This window comes from Mobula birostris, chromosome 12, assembly GCF_030028105.1.
Source record: "Mobula birostris isolate sMobBir1 chromosome 12, sMobBir1.hap1, whole genome shotgun sequence".
In the NCBI taxonomy this organism is placed as follows: Eukaryota; Metazoa; Chordata; class Chondrichthyes; order Myliobatiformes; family Myliobatidae; genus Mobula; species Mobula birostris.
The window spans coordinates 65,011,559-65,030,167 of NC_092381.1; the positions used below are offsets into that span (position 1 = coordinate 65,011,559).

An 18,609-nucleotide genomic window follows, 5' to 3' on the forward strand; every position below is an offset into this window, starting at 1 on the left:
TCTTTTGGTACTATTGTTCTTCTGTATTAGTGAAATAATCCAAGTAAACAATATTTATGTTTCTATGACTAAAAGCTGCCTTGAAGTCTTGGAAGGTTTAGCAAATCATAGCAAAAATTAGTCTGACGCGTACTGTTAACTGGGCACTGTGAAGAACCTCAAGTGCTGACAAAAACCTGACAGCAAAAATTTTAATGCTAAGGATGCTGGAAATCTGAAATGAAATAAATAATAAATGCAAGAAATTCTTTGCTTGGCAGGAAGAAACTTAATGTTTAAGTTTGATGATCAGTTCTGAAATGTTAACTGTTTCATTCCACACGTGTTGCCCGACCTTCTGAATATTTTAGGATTTTCTGTTTTTCAACCAAAACTTGGAACATTGCATCAAGAATAAGAGGACAATATTAATCATTTTTGATCTACTAATCTGCAGGTAGAATTAAATATCATTGAGAAGCTAGCAAAGTTGGTGCCCTGTGAGCATGAGGATCTTCTGAATATTACCTTGCGCTTGCTGCTGAACCTTTCCTTTGACACTGGGCTTCGGAACAAGATGGTCCAAGTGGGTCTGCTCCCAAAATTGACTGCGCTGATAGGTAATACTAATTTGCATATCATTGTTTCTTAACTTAAAAAGTTGCACTGTTATATTGAAGGCAATTCAAGTAATACTAGAATCATGAATTTCTGGGATGAATCTCAATCTAAGTACCGGCATAGTCATTGTTTCCAGTCAGCTAATTTCTCATTATGTACTCAGGAAAAAGGTGGAGTGGATGATTGATGATATATCAAGATAAATGTGTCATAACAGCTGTAAAAAAATGTACATGAATTGAAGTAGAAAATCCTAGGAATACTTGACTAGTCAGGCAGTATCTTTGCTGTGAAACGGGTAATGTTTCAGGTTAGTGATTTGTATCAGAAATGAGGAATATTTGATACAAGCATATTTTAATTTGCAACGAAGGGGTGATAGGTGAAGACAAGTGGAACTCTGTTCCTGTTAAGGCGGCGGGAAGATTGGATGTGTGCAGATGTCCGAGAAATGGAGATGTGAGTGAGGGGCAGTGTCAATGGTGGAGGAAGAGAAACCACATTCTTTGAAGCAGGAGGACCTCTCTGATGTCTTAGAAAGGAAAGCCTCATCCAAGGAACAGATACAGCAGAGATGAAGGAACTGAGAAAAGGGAATAGTTTTTTTTACAGAAGACAGGGTGGGAACAGGCATAGTCAGGATGGATATGGGAATCTTTAGGCTGATAAAAGATGTCGGTAGACAGTTTGCCTTCAAAGATGGAGAAGATAGAGATCGAGAAAGGGAAGAGAGGTGTCAGAAATGGGCCAAGTGAATTTGAAGGCATGTAAGTTGAAGGCAAATATGATGAAGTTGATGAGCTCTGTTTGGATACATAAAAGCACCATCAATGCGGTCATCAGTGTAGAACAGGAAGAGTTGGGGAGCATTACCAGGGAAAATTTGGAACTTGAACTGTTCCACATAGACAATGAAAAGACAGGCATAGCTGTGGGTGCCCAGGGCTACCCCTTGAGTTTGGAGAAAGTTGGAGCTGAAGGAGAAATTGTTGAGGGTGAGGATCAGATCTTCAATATGGAGGAGGGTGGTATTGGAGGGCAACTGGTTGGCTCTTTTGACTGAGAAAGCCCCAGGGAGCTTTAAGGCCTTCTTGATGGGGATTAGATATATATGGGAATTAGATATATATAGGGATTAGACATCCATAGTGAAAATGAGCTGGTCAGGGCCAAGGAATTAAAAGTTGTAGGAGATTGAGAACATGTGGAGTATCGTGAATGTAGGTGGGAAGGGATTAAACCAAGGGTGATAAAATGTTGAAGTGTGTGAGCACGAGTTCAGTCGGGAAGGCAGACAGTGGTCTTAGCCAGACAGTCAGATTTGTACATTTAGGCTAGGAGGTAGAAATGAGCAGTGCAGGGTGAAGGAACTATGAATTGGGTGATCTCCAGAGTTGATGAGGTTGGGGATGGTGCGGGAGACAGTGCTGCTGTTGGTATGGAGTGGATAACCTCAATCACCTTAACTTTAAACTGACTTCACAATTTCTAGACTCTCTTTTAAGAACACTGCAATTCATGTCTGAGCATTATTTATTTACTTATAATTATTATTTTTTTTTGTATTTGCAAAATTGATCTTTTCCACATTGGTTGTTTAGTTTTTCATTGATTCTATTGTATTTCTTGCACTGTGAATGCCTTCAAGAAAATGAATCTCAGAGTATATGGTCAAGTCAAGTCAAATTTATTTATAAAGCACATTTAAAAACAACCCATGTTGACCAAAGTGCTGTACAAACCATAACAGGTAGCTAAAATCACAAATACAAGAAACACAGATACAAACAACAAGGCACACAGCTTATAGGCACAAAATAAACAACGCATGAGCCTAGGCACAAGCCAAAAATCAACCACATTAGGAAGATTCAAATGCTAGTGAATAAAGGTAAGTTTTGAGTCTGGACTTAAAAGAGTCAAGGAGGGGGCAGATCTGATAGGGAGGGGATTGCTGTTCCCCAGTCTAGGGGCTACAACAGCAAAGGCACGATCACCCCTGAACTTAAATTTAGATCGCAGGACAGCCCGGACCCCCAAGTCAGCTGACCTGAGGGACCTGGAAGTAGAATAAGGGGTTAGAAGGTCTGCGATATAGAAGGGTGACTTTGATAATAGATCTTGAACTTTGAAAATTAACACTATCTATTAACCACTGTGCCTCACCTACTTAATGTGGGGATGGGGGCCCCATGCACTAATTCTCTACCCGTTGCCCATGCCCAATCCCAGTATCACTGTACTCAAAGCCTGCAGCATGCTTCAAGTCCTTCAGACCCCTTCCATTGCCTTCCTGGTGCTCTTTGATGTTGGCAGCCTGTGTTCTCCTGCTAGGTCCTAGTGTGGAATGATTTCCCAACTGAAGTGGGTAGATTAATCTTGCAGGAGTGGGGGCATCTGACTTGGCCACCATCTTCACTGAAGCATTAAGATAGATAAGTGCTAATGGTCAACATGAACATTGTGGATCAGTGTTGTGTTGTTGTACAACTCTATGACACTACACCACTGACCCTGCGTATTAGGATGAGCACAAGTGTGATTGGCTAGTGGCTTGTGTTGTAATAGTTCTGATTTTTTTCTCTCTCTGTTTAGTTGATTCTTACCTGTCTTTGTTGGAGAGCTAGCTTGAAACCAGCTCAACAGCCAAGATAGTTCCAGGATTTTTCATTGATGGTGGTAAACAAGGTGGTAGATATAAAGTATTGTCCAATTATGGTTTGGTAACTGATTCAACAGTGACCCCTGGTGGTTAACATTTTTGCACATTATTTCAATAGCTATTAACTCAATTGCTGAAGAACAGCTATACGATTTGTGATACATTAACTGGTTTGCTCTTCAGCACCCTAAAACTTCAGGCTTAGCTATTATTACCATTAGAGCTTTATTCATGTAAATATAGCTAAAAATATAATAACCTTAATGATGCTATTTTGAACACTACCTGATGTATCAGTAGCTAAATAGTAGGTAGTACAAATACTATTAGCTCAATATATTATATTCAAGCTATATTTTCACGTGCATTTGACATTCTGTTATAGAACTGAGCTTCATGTTGGAAAACAATGACCCATTTATTACAGTTAATATGTAATGCAAGAATAAGCAACTCCACCTCAGCTCATTTTTGGCAGAGAGATTTTTCCAGTCACCAATAAAGCCTCTATTTGGCATGATCACAGTCATTGTTTCCAAATGGATGTTATTTCATTTTAAATACTATGTTGAAACTTTAGTGCCATCTACTTATGCAAAAATATCTCTGGTATAGGATTTTGACTTGTGATACTATTTTGTCAGAGCACCCTTTCAAGCTTTAAGTGTGTAATGAGAATACATTACATACATATGGCTTCAAAGATTGAATTTTGTAGCTATTCTGCTCAGTCTCCATCTAAATCAGAATCAATATCATGTTTAATGTCACTGCATATATCTTGAGATTTGTTATTTTGCAGCAGTACATTGCAATTCATAGTAATAAAAACTATAAATTACTATACATATATATATAAATATAATAAATAAGTAGTGCAAAAAGAGATGGGGGAAATACTGAGGTAGTGTTTCTGGGTTCACTATCCATTCAGAAATCTGATGGAGAGAAAGAAGCTGTTTCTGAAACATTTGAGTATGTGTTTTCAGGCTCCTGTGTCACCTCCTTGATGGTAGTAATGAGAAGAGGGCATGTCCTGGGTGAGGAGGGGATGTTAATGATGGATGTCGCCTTTTTGAGGCATCAACTTTTGAAGGTGTTCTGGATGCTGGGGAAAATGGTGCCTATGATGGAGTTGGTTAAGTTTACAACTTTCTGCAGGTTTTTCTGATCCTGTGCAGTGGCCACTCCATACCAGACAGTGATGCAACCAGTTAGAATGCTCTCCATAGTATATCTATAGAAATTTGGGAGTTTCTTCAGTGACATACAAATTCTCCTCAAATCCCTAATGAAATATGGTTGCTGTCATACCTTCTTTGTAATTGCATCAATAAGTTGGGCCCAAGATGTATCCTCAGAGATGTTGACATCTTTGAACTTGAAACTACTCACTCTTTCCACTTCTGTTCTCTTGACAAGGACTGGTGTGTATTCCCTTAACTTCCCCTTGCTGAGGTCCACAATCAATTCCTCGGTCTTACTGACGTGAGTGCAACGTTGTTGCTGCTATATTACTCAACTAACTGATCTATCTAACTCCTCTACGCCATCTTGTCACCATCTGAAATTCTGCCAATAGTGGTTGTGTTATTGGCAAATGTATAGATGCCGTTTGAGCTGTGCCTAGCCACACAGTTGGGGTGTAGAGAGAGCAGAGCAGTGGGCTAGGCATGCATCCTTGAGGCGTACCAGTGTTGATTGTCAGCGAGTAGGAGATATTATTTCCGATCCGCACAGACTGGCCTCCCAGTGAGGCATTTAAAGATCAAATTGTAGAGGGAGGTGCAGAGGCCCAGGTTTTAGAGCTTTTTGATTAGAACTTGGGGTATGATCTGTACTAGAGAAATAGATGAATATGCACAGCTTTTAGAGAAAGAAAATTTCTTATTTTCAGTGGTAGTATAGAATTCAGATAGGATCTTTTTTTCAACCTTTGGTCTTTCTCTTTCAGATGTGAAAGGATTCAATGTTGGCCTGTTTCTCCAGTTCATTGTCTCAGAACTTCCATGTGTTTCCTTAAGCCCCCACCCAGAAAAAAATCCCCTGTGTTCTTGTCACCAATCATATAATTTATTTTGTTCAAGGTCTTCTGAATCAGACTGAGCTTAACTTGGCTGTTTTCTGGTATCTGAGCTGTGCCTCAAAGCTCTTTTTTTCAGATTCCTTCTGCTATCCACTTACGCCTTGTACCTATTCCTGAGGAAATGAATTCCAATATGTTATTACTTGAAGTGTACCCATCTTTTAATCTCAATGCACCATAAAGGTAAATAAGCAAAAAAACTGCAGCTATCTAAACCATTCTAATTTATAGTTTTTTTTTACTTTCTGTTTCCTGGAATCTTCATTCTCTTTTGGAAATCCACACATAGCTTTGTTCTATTCTATCTCTTTTACTTTCCCATTAGTTTTGGTAACTTTAGACATCCCTTTACCTTGCACAATTACCCTATGAATTTGAGCAACACACACACAAAAGATGCTGTAGGAACTCAGCAGGCGAGGCAGTATCTATGGAAAAAAGTATCAGTTGAGATAAGTTGGAAGAGAGAAAAGGGGATGGGAAATGGAGAGGGGTGGAGGGGTTGGGGGCCATTACCAAAAGTTTGAGAAGTCAATGTTCATGCCATCAGGTCGGAGGCTACCCAAATGGAATATAAGGTGTTCTTCTTCTAACCTAAGTTAGCCTCATCACGACATCACAGCAGTGGAGGAGGCCATGGATGGATGTATTGGAATGGTAATTAAAATGGGTAGCCACTGAAAGATCCTGCTTGTTCTGGCAGACAGAGCATAGATGTTTGATGAAGTGGTCTCTCAATCTACCTTGAGTCTTACCGATATACAGGCGGCCACACAGAAGCACCAGATACAGTAGGTGACCCCAGTAGACTCACAGGTGAAGTGTTGCCTCACCTGGAAGGACTGTTTAGGGCCCTGAATGGTAGTGAGGGAGAAAATGTAGGGGCAGGTGTAGTCTTGGTCCCCTTGCAAGGATGAGTGCCAGGAGGGAGATCAGTGGGGGAGGGACGAATGGACAAGGGAGTCACATAGGGAGCAATCCCTGCGGAAAGCAGAAAGTGGGGAAGTAGGGCGGGGAAGATCTTCTTGGTGGTGGGATATCCCCATCCCCTTTTCCCTCTCAAACCTTATCTTCTTGCCTGCCCAGTGCCTCCCTCTGGTTCTTCTCCCCCCTTTATCTTTCTTCCGTAGCCTTCTGTCTCTCACCAACCAACTTCCCAGCTGTTTTTGGTCAGAATCGTCCACTGTACTCTTTTCCATAGATGCTACCTGGCTAGCTGAGTTCCTCCAGCATTTTGTGTGTGTTGCTCAGATTTCCAGAATATGCAAATTTTCTCTTGTTGGGACCATATGAATTCCCTTGTTTCTCAATTTCCCTATTGGTTTCTGACTTCTTATCTGTCCCCAGAGATCCTTCTTTTTAGCTTTAAAGATTTTCTCAAAAAGCATTTTTTTGCATCACTTCAATGCTCAAGGTGGGCTCCAATTTCTCCCTTGCAGCCTCTTATGGGATTAATTTTTTAAAAAGTATATAAATGGAATTTGTTGACAGGGTGAGAACATTTATTTCTACAATGCCTTGTAGCCATCCAAATAATTGTATTCATATTATGGAGCTGAATCCAAGTCATAGACTGAAACGATTAGGAAGCCAGCAATGCTTCTGTTTTCTATGAAATCATACCTTTTCAAACAAACAGTGGGAAATACCAGGCCTGTTCCATTTTCTTCCTCTGAAAGCATATAATTATGTCATTTTACTTATCGCTATTGTTGCACCTTTCAAATCACACAATTCTCTCTATTTAAATTCTAAATTTCATGCCTCAGTGTTTAATGCAGTACTTTTTTTTTCCAGAAACAAGCATTATTCCTGGAATCTGAAAGAGCAGAAAAAATATTTAAAATTAGCAGTGTTGGTAGCAGCTGAAAGCTGTTCCCTCCCTTTTGCGCAATACTGATTATGGATTTCCATCATTTTTTGTATTACTTTCTTTGTGCTCAGTTACATTCAGTGAAAAAGCATGCTTCAATGTGAATATTAATCATTCCTCTGTAAATTGCTGAGCTTTCATGACTAATAAAATTTTGTGACTAATAAGATCCCAAAAAGTGACATTTAGGAAGTGTTTTTGTACTGCTTTCTAAAGGTTTTTATTTCTGAGACTGAAACCAATTTACTCCAATGTCACTATTCAGTACAGAGCCATAATCCTTTACCTCATCTGAATAATTTGCAGGTGCAATTGGATGGTAGAATTCCAGCTGATGTTTCTTGCATTTTCCAGACCAGGGCACTGCAAAACTGTAGCAGAAATGTTAGCAAAGCTGCAACTCAGTTTATAGGTTCTGAATTAGTTTCATGTAAATTTATCTCCAAATTATGTTGATTTCTGAATTGAACCAACTTAAATAGCTAATAGTTATATCGTTCATGAGTTAATCTTTTAATCTTTTCTAATCACAGAATTAATATATTTATGGTTAATTGGTTTCTACTTTTCCTTATTTATTAGTACCTGCTTATCAACTGCTTAGTTTTACTCCTGAAAAACTGTCTTGGTATTTTCTTTACTCCCTTGGGGTTTGTCTCAGAAATTCTCACTCCTGTTAAAGAGGCACAAGCTTTCATGTAGGAGTTACCCCTGCACCCTCCCCAACTTTTTGACGATTTTATGCTTTATTTGGGAGTAGGTACCTGCATTGTGAAATACTTGCATTAGGTACAGGGGACATGTATTATTATTCCTCTTATTTCCTGGTGTTACTTGACATGGAAGCTTCACCATAAAGTGCAAAAAAAAAGTTGAAGTGGAAGTTTTTTTCTTCTGTTGAGAAGTTTCAAATAAAAAGAGCTCACAGTATTCATCATTTATAGTTTTTGAACTAACAATGAGAACTGTAGAGTCCATCTTACTTATTTTGTTTCACAGTTAGGTGTTCACATCTCTCATCTTAATGTTTCTACATATCAGTTTATTACTTTGTAATTATCCAAGAAATCTACTGCACTTTAATCACCTATATCATACCTTTTGAAATATTAGTATTAAAATTAAAAAATCAGTTATTGACTTAAGAGTATATGTACATCCAATTGCAATGTTATTCACCAGGTCGTGTTAAGTCACAACATTATTCTTTGTGCAACTTATTCTTGGTAAAATGGTAATTGTTCTTGGTAAGATTTGATAAGATTTGATGTTGTTATGAACAAATTTCACGACATGTATGTCAGTGATAATATACCTAATTCTGACTCTGACTATACACTGTATGAATTGATTGCACTTATTTAAGAGCCTTTAGCTTTTAAGTTTGTTTCATGGTGACATATTTTGCCAATGCTAGGGGATAAATAATACTGTCTAAATTTTCTAAAGTGAAATTGTTTTAATGTGTCATCTTGGCTAACATAGAGTCACTAATAATTATGACTTTTTTTTCTAACTTAAAGCTTCATTAAGTGCAAGCAAAGGATTACTCTTCTACATTGAGTTGGCAGAAAGTCACTGTATATTTTACAATAAAGTTGTAGCTGACTTTGTTAGAGAGTGTGAAGAGAAACTGGGAAGACTGTAACATAGAGCCGCCTTGATTTTGAAATTTGCTTCTAGTTTCTTTTACACTTGTATTCCTCTGTAAGGAAGATTCACTTGTTCTCAAAGTTCAATTAATGTAGAGAGCACTCAATGCTAGCGTGTTCATGTTTTCTATATCTGTTATGGAGTGGCAGACGTGATACTTATAATAAACCCTGGAAAACATCTCATTGTATCCACCAGAGGAAGGGAGAACCAAGAAGCTGACAGAGGAATAAGCTAATCACTTTTATTTTCAAAATTTGTATCTCTTCTGTGCTGTTTTGTCCCTTAAGAGTTAATATTAAGTATGTTATAATGCTGTTTGTGTGATATACTTTTCTTGTCTGTTTTAGTTAACATAACTGCTGCCAAAATCTATGTATCTGACTTAACTACCTCACCAGACTTTGGGGGACAATTAATCTTGCAGATTACTATAAAAGAGGCCCTTATTGCTACTGTAGTTCTTCTTTAGATTTAATAGACCATTGCTTGTTATTTTTAGGGCCAATCTTTTACTATTCAGCTTATAAACAATCATACATTTTTTCTACAAATGAAGTGAGGTAATAGCAGGGGTCAGATGTGGCAAAAACCCTAACTAAAACCATCTGCCACAGCTGGTGGGGGTGCAGTAAAGTTGTATCAGGATTGCTTGAAGTTATTGATGGCAGTAAAATTTATGCTTCCTCCTGTTTTCTCAATTAAGTGGAGATGCTTTTTTTTCTCCTGGTGTTGGACAAAACACACATGGTTTTAATAGACTATGTGCAAATATTGCCTGAGTTTCTGTCTCTTGCGCAGACTTCCTAAAAAAAGATAAAGTTTACAAATAGGTTGTTAAATTTGAAGTGTGCATTACTTGCGAAAAGCTGTAAACTTAAGCATCATTGTCCAAAGATCTGCACATTCAAATCAATTTCATATAGTCTTTCACCCAGCAAAATCTATTATCTGAAGAGAATTGGATGCCTTCATAAGTTATTGTATTACGTGTTTTTTTAAATAGAGTTCTCTAATATTTTAAATATGTTTTATTGTTACCTTGTTTGTACAGACCATAGTCCGGCTGGTTTCATTTCTGCTATTGAGTCAGATAGTTGTGGGTTCATAGTCTCTTCAAGGGTAAAGCTCCAGTGCAATATTAAAGGAATTGCTTCCTTTTGGATGAGACATAAGATTGAGGCCATAAATGCATTCCCAGACTGGTGTAAGAGATCCCATATTGGCAGATTGTTTTCTGTGTTATGCCAATATTTATCAAAAATTCATATTACTTGGTCACCGTCAGTTTGCTGTTCATGATATGTTCCCAATTGCCTATCATTGCTATACCTTGTATGTTGCGGCAGTGATGTGATCCTTAGTATCTCATCATATCTTGGTTTGTTTTCCCACTCATTTTAGTGTTTATCTTTTGAGTATTTCTCCTTGTTTAATCTCTTTTACTTCTCACTTAAAATTAGTTTTCCCCTGCCATCTATTCAAGTGCTATAAAATATCCTATCTTCACTGAGTGACTTCATTTCAACCTTCATTGTAATTCAGTAAAATCCACTCAGATCTGTAAGCAAATAAGCCCTTAACTAGACCCCCCAATACAGAACACATACTTCAGTGCAGCCTTCCACATAGCAGACCATGGCCTCAGGCCACCTATGCTGATTCTGCAGACTCCTTGTGGAGAACAACAGGGAAGCATCAATTTCTGCAGATTTCCCAATTCTGCAACTGGGAAATCTGCCCACTGAGCCTGTGTTTGATAAAACCCAGTGCAAATACAGCAGCCCCATTAAATGGAGAAGCTGTCTACCAGGAGAAAAGCTAATGGACTTTTTTTATTTGCTGTAATGTAGTTGAATTGTTTTTAATCATGAGCAGTTGTTGTTCTTTCATTCTTGAATTAAGTTAGTTGTGTGGAATTGGGAAAAGGACCGATTTTATGTACTCTGAATCTGTCATAGACATGATGGACTGTATGACCTTTTATATCTTTCTGTATCTTGAGGAATTATGAAACAGGAATTTTAACTTTTTTAATATATCTTGGGTAATTTTGTATGTTGGTGAATTACAAGGTCACTCAATGACAAGCATTCAGTAAGTGACAACCTTGCCTGTGAACCTGGTACTTTAGTTTCAGTGTTAAGTTCGAGTTTATTGTTGTCACATGCACAAGTATATTTCTGCATACTGTAGGTGTAACGAAAAACTACTTGCAGCAGCATCACAGGCACATAGTACATTTTAAACAACATTCACAAGGAAAGCAAACATGAATTATACGCAACTTTTACAAGAAAACATAGAACAGCTTTAACAAAAAAAGTCCATTTTAATGCAAGGAAGTCAGTGGTTGCACTGTAGTATTGCTAAGTTAGTGATTAGGGTTTTGCTGGTTGGTTCAAAAACTGAATAGTTGAAGGAAAGTAGCTGTTCTTCAAGTCAAGTGAAATCACTTTTTATTGTCACTTAAACCATAACTACTGGTACAGTACACAGTAAAAACGAGACAACGTTCTTCAGGACCATGGTGCTACATGAAACAATACAAAGGCTACACTGAACTACGTAAAACAACACAAAAACGACACTAGACTACAGACCTACCCAGGACTGCATAAAGTGCACAAAACAGTGCAGGCATTACAATAAATAATAAACAAGACAATAGGCACAGTAGAGGACAGTAGGTTGGTGTCAGTTCAGGCTCTGGGTATTGAGTCTGATGGCTTGGGGGAAGAAACTGTTAGATAGTCTGGTCATGAGACCCCGAATGCTTTGGTGCCTTTTGCTAGATGGCAGGAGGGAGAAGAGCTTGTATGAGGGGTGTGTGTGGTCCTTAATAATGCTGCTTGCTTTACGGATGCAGCGTGTAATGTAAATGTCTGTAATGGCGGGAAGAGAGACCCCGATGATCTTCTCAGGTAACCTCACTATCCGCTGCAGGGTCTTGTGATCCGAGATGGTGCAATTTCTGAACCAGGCAGTGAAGCAGCTGCTCAGGATGCTCTCAATACAACCTGTGTGGAATGTGGTGAGGATGGGGGGTAGGAGTTGGTGCTGTAGAAGCTCTAGCTTCTGTACAACCTTTCCGGTGGTAGCTGGCTAATATTGAGATAAAAAGTGAAAGCGAGTTACCTGAAATTGAAGAATTCAATGTTGTTTTCAGAAAGTTGCAATGTTCCTAGCTGGAAGCTGAGGTGCTGTTTCTAAAATGTGGGCTAGGCATCATTTATAACAATGCATGAGGTCACAGATAGATCAAATTGGGATAGGCAATTAAAATGGCAGGCAAGGGAAAGTTTGGATGCCTCCGGGGACTGAACACAACTGCCTTGCAAAGCAGTCAACTGTTCTACTTTTGGTCTCTCTGATGGTGAAGAAACCACAAAGAACCATAGAATTGTACAGCATGGAGGCATACCTTACAACCAACATCCATGTTGAGCAAATTACAAACCTGAACTAGACTCGCATGCCTGTATTTGACCCACATTTCTCCAAACCTTTCCAATCCACATACCTATGAATGCCTTTTAAATATCATTATTGTTCATGCCTCTACTACTACTTCTGACAGCTTCTTCTCTACATCCTCTGTGTGGGTGTGGGGGGGGGGGAAGAGTTGCTTTCGTGTTCAATTTAAATTTTCCCTCCTTTAAATCTTTACCCTCAGGTTTTTGACACTCCTACGCCAGGAAAAAGACTCTATTGCTACATGATTTTAAATAACTCTGTAAGGTCAGCCTTCAACACTCCAGGCAAAAAGCCACTGTATGTTCAGTTTCCAGAGCTCAAGCTCTTCAGTCCCAGCAACATCCTTGTTAATCTTTTCTGCAACCATTCCAGCTGAATGACATCCTTATTGCTAGGCCACCTTCTCCATCCTCTCTACCTGTGTTACCACTTTCAAGGAATTATGTACTTGTACCTCTACAATCTCCATTCTATAACACTCTAAAGAGTCCTTTCGTTTATTGTGAACAAGAATGCAGAATGTTGGATTGAAAGATGTGTTAATGAATGCATGGTAAAATGTCATTCCTTGGGGAGTGATGGTGGAGATAGAAGAGCAAACCAGGGAGATGCAAAGAGTCCCTTTCAAAATTTGAAAGGGGAGAGAAGGAGATAGTGTATTTGGTGGTGGTGTTGTGTCTGAAGCTTAAGGAAATTGCAAAGGGGTGGTTGGCATTTTGGGAAAGAGAAATGAGAGAAGGGTGAGAAATGGGCTGTTATGTTGTGGGTGATTGATGGATGGAGCCAGGAAGGACAGAAGGAAAGTTGAGGCTGAGGTTCGTGGGTAAAATGTGGAAATGAATTGGTGGGTGGGGGGGTGGGGAAGGAAGATGAGTCTTTCCATTCCAGGACTTCTGAAATGTTATCCTTTCTCAGAAACCATTGATTCCTTTTTACTGGAGATTCTACTTGAATTTTCTCCATTTCACTATCACCCCCTCCCGCATACCGAGTTGAGAGACCCGTGGTCCTTGCTGTTCATCCCACTAGTCTCTGCATCTGGAATATCATCCTTCGCCATTTCCTGCAGTTCCATCAGAACCCCACCACAACTTTCTCTTCCCCCACCCCGTCTCCATACTGCGACCATTTCCAGCTTTCCACAGGAGCCACGCTGTGAGCCCCGGTCTACTTATCCCTCTATTCCTCTGTCCCACCCTCCCTGTTCCCCTAGCACTTTCCCTTGCAACTATTGCAGGGGCAATACTTGTCCAGAGATCTAAACAATGCTTCCAGGTGAAGCAGAGATTCACCTGTATATCCTTAACCATGTCTCGAGTACTGTATTTGGTGGTTCTGTGTGGCTTCCTCTAAATTCACAAAACCAAGTGTTGACAAGTCAACAGTTTTGGCCAAACACACATTCTCAATCTGTAACAGCTGTCTTGAGCATAATTTCTACTCAGTTTCCCCATTTCCACACCAACTTGTCATCTACCTTTCTCTGTTGCCATGATGAAGCCAAAGAGCAGTATCTTGTATTTGACTTGGGTATTTGTATTTGATATGAACATTGAATATTCGGATTTCAGATATCCCACCATACCAACCAGCTTCAGGTTTGCTATCACTGGTGTATGTCATGAAATTTGTTGTTTTATGGAAGCAATGCAGTGTAATACATCACAAAAAAACTACAAATTGCAATAACAAGTTCAATGGATTCCTGTTAATTGGGACAGATTGCGACCAGTACATTTTGGCCAAATTAAACTGCTGCTGCAATTAGCCGCAGTTTCACGGAAATAGTTCAAAATGTATTAAAAGAAAATGAACTACCACTTGTCTGAGTGATAAATTATGTACTTAAATGAAATACAGAACAGATTAGAGCACTATCAATACTGCTACTGTACTATAAAACTGTATTAGTTGCTAATTGTTATTGATGGAGGAATTCATCTAGCGTACCTGTACGCTATTGTGTTCTTTTGAGGGACTATAAGTGAACAAAATCAGCGTAGACACCACTGAGGAAACCACTCCTCTCCAAAAAAAAAATTGCTGCTCATCTCAAGTTTACAAAAGACCACCTGGATGTTCCACAGTGCTGCTGGGACAATGTTCTGTGGACAGTTGAGACAAAAGTTGAACTTTTTGGCAGAAATGCACACTGTGATGTTTGGAGGGAAAAGGGCAAGCACATTAACACCAAAACCTCATCCCAGCTGTGAAGCATGGTGGAAGGAGCATCATATTTTGGGACTGCTTTGCTGCCTCAGAGCCTGGACAGCTTGCAATTGTTGAGGGAAGAATGAATTCAAAATTGCATCAAGACATTTTATAGGAAAATGTCAGGGTAGTGGTCCATTACCTGAAGCTTAACAGAAGTTGGATGATGCAACAATGATTCAAAACAGAAGAGTAAATCAACAACAGAATGGTTTAAAAAAAGAAAATTTGTGTTTTGGTATGACCAAGTCGGAGTCCAGTCCTTAACCCAAATGAGATGCTGGCATGATCCGAAAAGGGCTGTTCATGCAGTGTATCCCAGAAATATTGATGAGCTGAAACTGTTTTATATGGAGGAATGGTTCAAAGTTCCTCCTCGTCATTGTACAAGTCTGATCAGCAGCCATAGGAAGTTATTGCTGCTAGAAGAGGTTCTACCAGTTATTAAATACAAGAGTTCACATACTTTTTCCATCCTGGACTGTGAATGATAAAACAATGTGTTCAATACAGACATGAAAAATACAACTTTTGTATGTTATTAGTTCAGACAGATTGTGTTTGTCTATTATTGTGACTTCGGTAAAGATCGGACCACATTTCATGAGTAATTAATAGAAAACCAGGTAATCACAAAGGGTTCACAAACCTCTTCTTGCAACTGCACCAAATATCCTCAAACTCCTAATGAAGTAGAGCTCCTGTATGCCCTCATCATGATTGGATCAATATGTTGGAGCCAGGATTGAGCTTTTTAGATGCTGTCACCCAGGAACTTGCTGACCCTTCAATGAAGACTAGTTTGTGTTCTCCTAAATTCCCCTTCCTGAAGTACACATTCTTATGTCAGAATTCTCAGTGGGATAAAGAAGGAGGACCTTGTTCTTGTTGACAAAATAAGCCACACTCATGAGAGAGCTAAGGGAAACTGGGGGAGATAAGAGTTTGGAGCTACAATTTGGGGAGATCCTTTGAGTGTGTAATGGTAAAGAAGTAATGTAGTAGAGGCAGCCTCCTGGTTTATCTCGGACTATGGGAAAAAGTGTGAGAGCTTTGAACACTTGATTTGGTAGTTAGTATGGGAGAAACTGGAAGATAGGTTTGAGCAGAATGGTGTTAAAATAGGTGAAGTTTGCTTTCCAGGCTAATTTTGGAATAATATCCTTCAATTATAATACCATTTACAGTAGTCACTTTTTAAGAACATTATTTTTCTATTTATTTTACATGGGTAGATGAAGCCTGAAAATTTGATGTGATATCCTTAAAATCTTATTTTAACATTTTATTTCAGGGGCTGAAAACCATAAACAAATAGTGATGTGCATTTTGTACCATATCACCATGGATGATCGCTTCAAATCCATGTTTGCCTACACTGATTGCATTCCCCAGGTAAAAGAATTTGCATAAACTAGTAAATTAATCTCTAAAATTTGATAGTGGTCAATTGAGAAGATGTTAAAATGTGTGGATAATTTGGAAAACATGATTTAATAGAGATATTTAAGCTTTATCTGAGTGATTCCTGTATTTCTTTCAGTTACTTGTAGCACTTTTTTATTGTCTAATGCTACCTTGCTAATTACATCAGTTACAAACAGATTTGTGACTTAGATTTACCTAACTGACTCCACGTTTTCACACAACTAGCTTTGCTCTTTGACACATGCTGGAGAGTACTTTTTGACTGGGTGCTCATTTGTTCAGCTTTGACTTTAAAAATACATGGAATTTCTTTTACATGTTCTTTACAACTAACTTGTAACGTGGGGCAGAACTATCAGAATTTGAATGGGAGAGAGGCAGGTTAATCAAATCTAGGCTGTTCGCCTGAGCACAACTTTTAGTGTCTAGTTCTGCCCATTTCTTTTCGCTTCCATTTTATAACCTGAGTGGCATTTTAATTTCTGTTTTAGCAAAATATGCACCCCAGTAAATATTTTTTTACAATTTTGTTACTGTTCTATCATTGGCTCTTTTTATTCCATATAACAACATGTATAAGTTTCTTCAATACAATGAAAATTATACTGAATGGTTTTGTGTACAGATTTGTTTCCTGTAATTTTTGTATATTTTGTTCTTGAATGACATGAGAAATGGAATCGAGGGCCTGTTACATTCAGCTTAATTTAGAAAATCATGGCCTATTGAGCACCAATCACCGTGGCTTTGTGCGGGGCAAATCATGGGTTACTAACTTGACTGAGCTTTTTGAAGAAGTGACGCTGGTGGTTGATGAAAGTTGAGCAGTGGATATTGTTTACATGGGACTTTAGTAAGGTCTCTCATAGGCAGCTCATCCAGAAGATTAAGTGTCTAGGGTCCACTGTGAATTGTGCTGTTTAGATTCAGAATTGCTTGCCCATAGAAGAAGATAGTGGATAAAAGCTTAGATGGGTGGTTCGTAAGTTTGCAGACAATACAAAAGATTGGTGGTGTAGATAGCCTAGAAGACTGGTAATGAATTCAGTGGGATATAGATCAGTTGCAGAGAAATGGCAATGAAGTTTAACACAGCCAAGTGTGAAGTGTTTCACATTGGGAGATCAAATGTAAAGAGACAGTACAACATTGATACACAGTGTTGATCCATGGAGGGATCTTGGGGTCTAAGTCCATAACTCACTGGAAGTGAATGGTAAAAAAGGCAAGGACATGCTATCCTTTATTAGTCAAGGCACTGAAAGTTGCATCTTTATAAAACTTCATCTGGAGTACTTCATTCATTTATGGTCTTCCTATGATCAGAAGGATGTCAAGGCTTTGGAGAGAGTGCAGAAGGAGTTTGCTGGGTTGCTGTCTGGATCTGAAGGCATGTGCTAAGGAGAAGTTGGAAAACTTGTGTTTTTTCTCTGGAGCAGTGGAGGTTGAGGGGAAATCTGATAGAGGCTTGTATGATCATGACAGGCACAGATAGAGTAGATAGCTAGTCTCTTTTTCTAACTGTTGAAATGTCTAATTCCAGAGGATGTGCATTTAAATTGAAAGGCAGTAAGTTTTTTTTATACAGAGTGATGGGTGGCAATGGAAATAAATATACTAGAAGTGTCCAAGAGGCTCTTAGATACATGAATGTCTATCTAAGAGCCTCTTGGAAATGGAAGAATATTGACGTTGTACAGGCAGAAGGAATTATTTTAGTTGGGCATTAGATTACAAATTCAATTAGTTTGGCACTACATTGTGGGGCAAAGGGACTGATCCTATGCTGCACTGTTCTGTGTTCAATTCTCAACAGTCGATAAGGTCTTGATCCTTCACAGTGAAGGTTTCAGATCTTTTATTTCCGTTTTCTTGTAAACAAGGGTAATGATATTCTTCCTCGTGCATTCTGACATAATGTGAATCAGACAGTATTGTAGACTTCCACAAGTCTGGACTGGCCCCAAGTAACCAGGTACAACATAGGGAAGCCATTCCTTGGGATTTTATATGTGCTGTCATCGATTGACGTTTCCAGTTCATTCATGGTTAATGGGAATCATACTGGTGCCTAAGAAGAGCAGGGTGAGCTGTCTCAATGACAGTTGCCTCGTTGCACTCACATCTACTGTGATGAAGTGCCTTTGAGAGGTCGTTCTTGGCCAGAAACAACGCCTGTGTAAGCAAGGACTCAGACTTGCTGCAATTTGCCTGTCACCACAATAGTACTACAGTAGATGCAATCTTATTGGCTCTCCACTGTGCCTTGGATCACCTGGACAATAGCAATACCTATGTAATGCTACTGTTTATTGATTATAGCTTAGTGTTTAATACAATCATACCCTGAGGTCTAATCAACAAACTCCAAAACCACAACACTAGACTCGGTGCCAGAGACCCAGGCACTGCAGCTTCCCCCGGTAGGTCCCCCCTCCCCACAATATTCAAAGCAGTATACATTATTATGGAGGGGAGTGGCCGCAGTGGCTGCCATTAGGGGAAAAGTATTCTCAGATCCAAGGATAATGAACTGATTTCTGCTATGACGCTGCTAAAATTCATTTGATTTTTGGTGCAAAAAGCCACAGAATTATTGTTATTCAAATTCAGTGCATG

At 39.0% G+C, this 18,609-nt stretch overlaps 1 protein-coding gene across 2 annotated transcripts in view; it reads left to right on the top strand.

Moving 5' to 3' along the window:
- The window catches only part of kifap3a (kinesin-associated protein 3a), a 239,773-nt gene that overhangs the window by 100,130 nt on the left and 121,034 nt on the right, over positions 1 to 18,609 (top strand). For both annotated transcript variants that reach the window (XM_072273953.1, XM_072273954.1), the window contains 2 exons: positions 437 to 599; positions 15,857 to 15,957. In XM_072273953.1, coding sequence (XP_072130054.1) covers positions 437 to 599; positions 15,857 to 15,957 — 264 coding nt within the window. The remainder of the gene's footprint in view (positions 1 to 436; positions 600 to 15,856; positions 15,958 to 18,609) is intronic.